This window comes from Carcharodon carcharias, assembly GCF_017639515.1.
Source record: "Carcharodon carcharias isolate sCarCar2 chromosome 36 unlocalized genomic scaffold, sCarCar2.pri SUPER_36_unloc_1, whole genome shotgun sequence".
NCBI lineage: Eukaryota > Metazoa > Chordata > Chondrichthyes > Lamniformes > Lamnidae > Carcharodon > Carcharodon carcharias.
The window spans coordinates 2212496-2216543 of record NW_024470726.1 but is presented as its reverse complement, the minus strand read 5'-3'; the positions used below and the strand labels follow the sequence as shown (position 1 = coordinate 2216543).

The 4048-nt window shown below is 51.9% G+C and overlaps 1 protein-coding gene across 1 annotated transcript in view; it reads right to left on the bottom strand.

Moving 5' to 3' along the window:
• Nucleotides 1-384: 384 nt before the first annotated feature.
• Nucleotides 385-4048, bottom strand: part of selenbp1 (selenium binding protein 1) — a 40410-nt gene continuing 36746 nt past the window's right edge. The window contains exons 10-12 of the mRNA XM_041181666.1: nt 3203-3295; nt 2308-2426; nt 385-1710 (exon numbers count right to left, since the gene is read on the bottom strand). Coding sequence (XP_041037600.1) covers nt 1548-1710; nt 2308-2426; nt 3203-3295 — 375 coding nt within the window. The 3' untranslated portion in view covers nt 385-1547. The remainder of the gene's footprint in view (nt 1711-2307; nt 2427-3202; nt 3296-4048) is intronic.

Below are 4048 nucleotides of genomic sequence, written 5' to 3'. Positions count from 1 at the left end.
CGCCGCACCGTCGGAGGGTCAGTGCTGAGGGAGCGCCGCACCGTCAGAGGGTCAGTGCTGAGGGAGCGCCGCACTGTCGGAGGGTCAGTACTGAGTGAACGCCACACTGTTGGAGGGTCAGTTAACTCTGTTTCTGTCTCCACAGACGCTGCCAGACCTGCTGAGTTTTTCCAGCGTTTTCTGGTTTTGTTTCAGATTTCCAGCACCCGCAGTATTTTGCTTCTAATTTCGGGTGGGATTTGACCTCACATCCTCTGGATTGTAAAACGGAAAACTGGTGAAAGAGCCAAGACACCATACAAAACCTCCCAAAGGAAATAACCGAAATCTCACCGCGTTGTGTGCTCAGGGAAGCCTCGCGATCGTAATTGATTTTTGCTTGACAAAGTGCACAATTATTTTATTCACTGACCGGTAACAAGCAGGTTTCGTTCAAAGGAACATTTGATCTGAATTAAGCCCAGAAGAGAGAGTGATTAAATGAGTTAAACTCCGAGGACAGGTGGCACAGTGCTAGGCTTGTATCCCTCTCGAGGGTGGGAGATGAAGGGGTGATCGAATCGAGGGGGTTTAAGATGATTAAAGGATTCGATCGGGTTGATAGACAGAAACTGTTTCCTCTGGTGGTGGGGGGAGGGAGAGAGTCCAGAACAAGGTGGGGGCAGAACCTTAAAATGGGAGCCAGGGGTGATGTCAGGAAGCACTTCACACACACGGGAGTGGAAATCTGGAACTCTCTCTGCCCCCCGCAAAAAACTACTGTTGAGGCTGGGAGGCCAATAGAAAATTTCAGAACCGAGATGGATAGATTTTTGTTGGGTGGGGGGGATTCAGGATTAGGGAACCGAGGTGGTAGGTGTCACTAAGATCAGCCGTGATCTAATTGAATCATTGAATGGCGGGACAGGATAGGTAGAGGGACTGAATGGCCTCCTATCCTAGGGATGGCTGTGGATTAACAGGGATCAGGAAGTGCGGCTGAGGCCAATTGTAGACTCCCCGCCTGCCGCCTGATTTGAGCCTGCAGCTCCGTACGCACCAGCAATCCAACCCCCTGGACTTTTATCGTGCTGTGAGGGAGAGAGGGTGGAGGAAGTAAGATCTCATTCTCAACGTCACCGACCTGTTCAATTCGCAAGTTAAGAAGCACCCTCCCCCATCAGCACGGCGGGTGTACCTACACCACGCGGACTGCCGCGGTTCAAGAAGGTAGCTCACCCACCACCTTCTTGGGGGACAATAAGGGATGGGCAACAAATGCCCACCTAGCCAGCGACGCCCACATCCTGTGAAAGAGTTTAAAAAAAGCAAAATCGGGGCTTGTCATGAAATGATTCTTCAAATCAGCTTTGCATTTATGCACGTCCATTCGAGAGGGAAATTATTGTAATTATTGGAAAGTAGAATCCTTCATAGGAGTGCTAATGGGGCATGACTGAGATTGTGGTGTTGACCAAATGGACACCGATCATAATGGAGGCCTCCCAGGGTCCAAGTCGGGTGTACCCAAGGATCTCCCAGTCCTCCTTTGGCTTCCATATCTGCCCCTACAGCCAAATATCTGAGCTACAGTCACCACCAGGGTATCGGACTTCATGGGCAAGGGCTGGGCCATCTGGTTCTTTCCCGAAGTCCACCAGAAAGTTCTTGTTGACCGTCAAGCCTCCTTTATCTGAGTCCACGTCAATCTGCAACATCACGGACCCTTTCCTGCAACACAGAGCACCATTCAGGATTCAAACCCTTTACCTTCCAACTCTCCCTGCAGAAAAAAGATTCACGGGGAAGGCTCCAGTTATGTGGATAGGTGGTAGGGGTTGGGATTGTCCTCCTCGGAGAAGGGAAGGCCGAGAGGAGATTTGATTCGGGGTGCTCGATATCGCGAGGGGCCCCGGACAGAGTAGAGAGGGAGAAGCTGTTCCCGCTTCTGGAAGGATCGAGAACGAGAGGGACCACAGATTTTTAAGGAGATTGGCAAAAGAAGCATTGGAGACGCGAGGAGAAGCTTTCCTGCGCAGCGAGCGGTTAGGGTGTGGAATGTGCTGCCTGAGAGCGTGGGGGGGGGAGGCACGTTCAATCGAGAGGGAATTGGATGATTATCTGGGAAGGAAGAATGTGCAGGGTTACAGGGGGTGGCTTTAGGTCAATGAGGTGGTGCTCCACCTGAGAGGCAGCACGGACGTGATGGGCCTACGCTGGTCACAATTCTGTGATCCTGAGAAAGGGGGAATTGGATGGGGAGGTCTGGCAAGGTCACAAGGGGCTGGCCGCCCTCGACACGCAGCATGATCGCTCTGCTGGACTCACTTGATCATCTCAGGGTAGAATTGTTTGTCCCATCCGCTGTACAGGGAGGTGGTGACGTACAGACGCTTCCCATCCAAGCTCAGCTGGATCATCTGTGGTCCGCCCCAAATCCTCGTCCCCTGTTTGAACGTGAAAAGGCTCTTTACTGGCATGGCAATGTCTTTATTTCAATGGATGACACAGTGAAACGAAGATTCGCTTCCCTAAAGGACATTAGTGAACCAGATGGGCTTCTATGACAATCGGGCAATGGTTTCATGGTCATCGTTAGACTTTTAATTCCAGGTTTCTATTGAATTCAAGTTTCCACCATTGCCATGATTTGAACCCAGGTCCCTGGATTACCAGCCCAGTGACAATGCCACGACCCCACGCCAGCTCCCACAACACTCAAGAAGCTCGGCACCATCCAGGACAAAGCAACCCCGCTTGATCGGCACCCCATCCACAAACATTCACTCCCTCCACCACCGACGCACAGTAGCAGCAGTGTGTGTACCATCTACAGGATGCACTGCAGCAACTCACCAAGGCACCTTCGACAGCGCCGCCCAAACCCACGATCTCTGCCACCTAGAAGGACAAGGGCAGCAGACACATGGGAACATCACCACCTGGAAGTTCCCCTCCAAGTCACTCACCATCCTGACTTGGAAGTATATCGGCCGTTCCTTCACTGTCGCTGGGTCAAAATCCTGGAACTCCCTCCCTAGGTGTACCTACACCACAGGGACTGCAGCAGTTGAAGAAGGCAGCTCACCCACCACCTTCTCAAGGGGCAATTAGGTTTGGGCCATAAATGCTGGCAACACTCACATCCCAAAAATGATTTTTGTTTATAAAAGCACATTCAAAGTAGATGGAATATTGGAACAGAATTGAAGAAGAGTCTTACTTTAACTACGAGGGGCTCAGGCTGACTCTTCATTTCCTTGTCTTCAAGAACCTTCACTGGTCCCCCCTTCAAAAAGCAGCCTCCAATAAAAACCTAGGGGGGAAACTCAAGATGTTAATCCACAAACAGAAGGATTTTCTTCAAGCAATTAAAGAGGAGGCTCCCATTCAACTATCCTGAAAAGGTTCAAGCCCTCTGCCTAGTGCCCCATGCAATGGTTACTTCGAGACTCGACTATTCCAATGTTCCCCTTCCTGGCCCCCAGCTTCCACCCTCCATAATCTTCAGCTCGTCTGAAATTCTGCTGCCCCTCTATCCTAACTCGTACCAACTCCTATTCACCCATCACCCCCTATTCTCGCTGAACTACCTTGGCTCTCGGTCCAGCAACACCTCCATGTCTAATTCTCATTGTTTTCAAATCCCCCCATTGCCGCCTTACCCCTCCCTGTCTCTGTAACCTCCACCAACTCCTACTCCCCTCCCTATCTCTCTAGCCTCCTCCAGCCCCTACACCCCTCCCTATCTCTGTAACCTCCTCCAGCCCCTACACCCCTCTCTATCTCTGTAACCTCCTCCAGCCCCTGCACGCCTCCCTATCTCTGTAACCTCCTCCAGCCCCTACACCCCTCCCTATCTCTGTAACATCCTCCAGCCCCTACACGCCTCCCTATCTCTAATCTCCTCCTGCCCCTACACCCCTCCCTATCTCTGTAACCTCCTACACCCCTCCCTATCTCTGTAACCTCCTCCAGCCCCTACACCCTTCCCCATCTCTGTAACCTCCTCCAGCCCCTACAACCCTCCGCGATCTCTGCGCTCCTCCAATTCCGGCCTCTCGCGCAT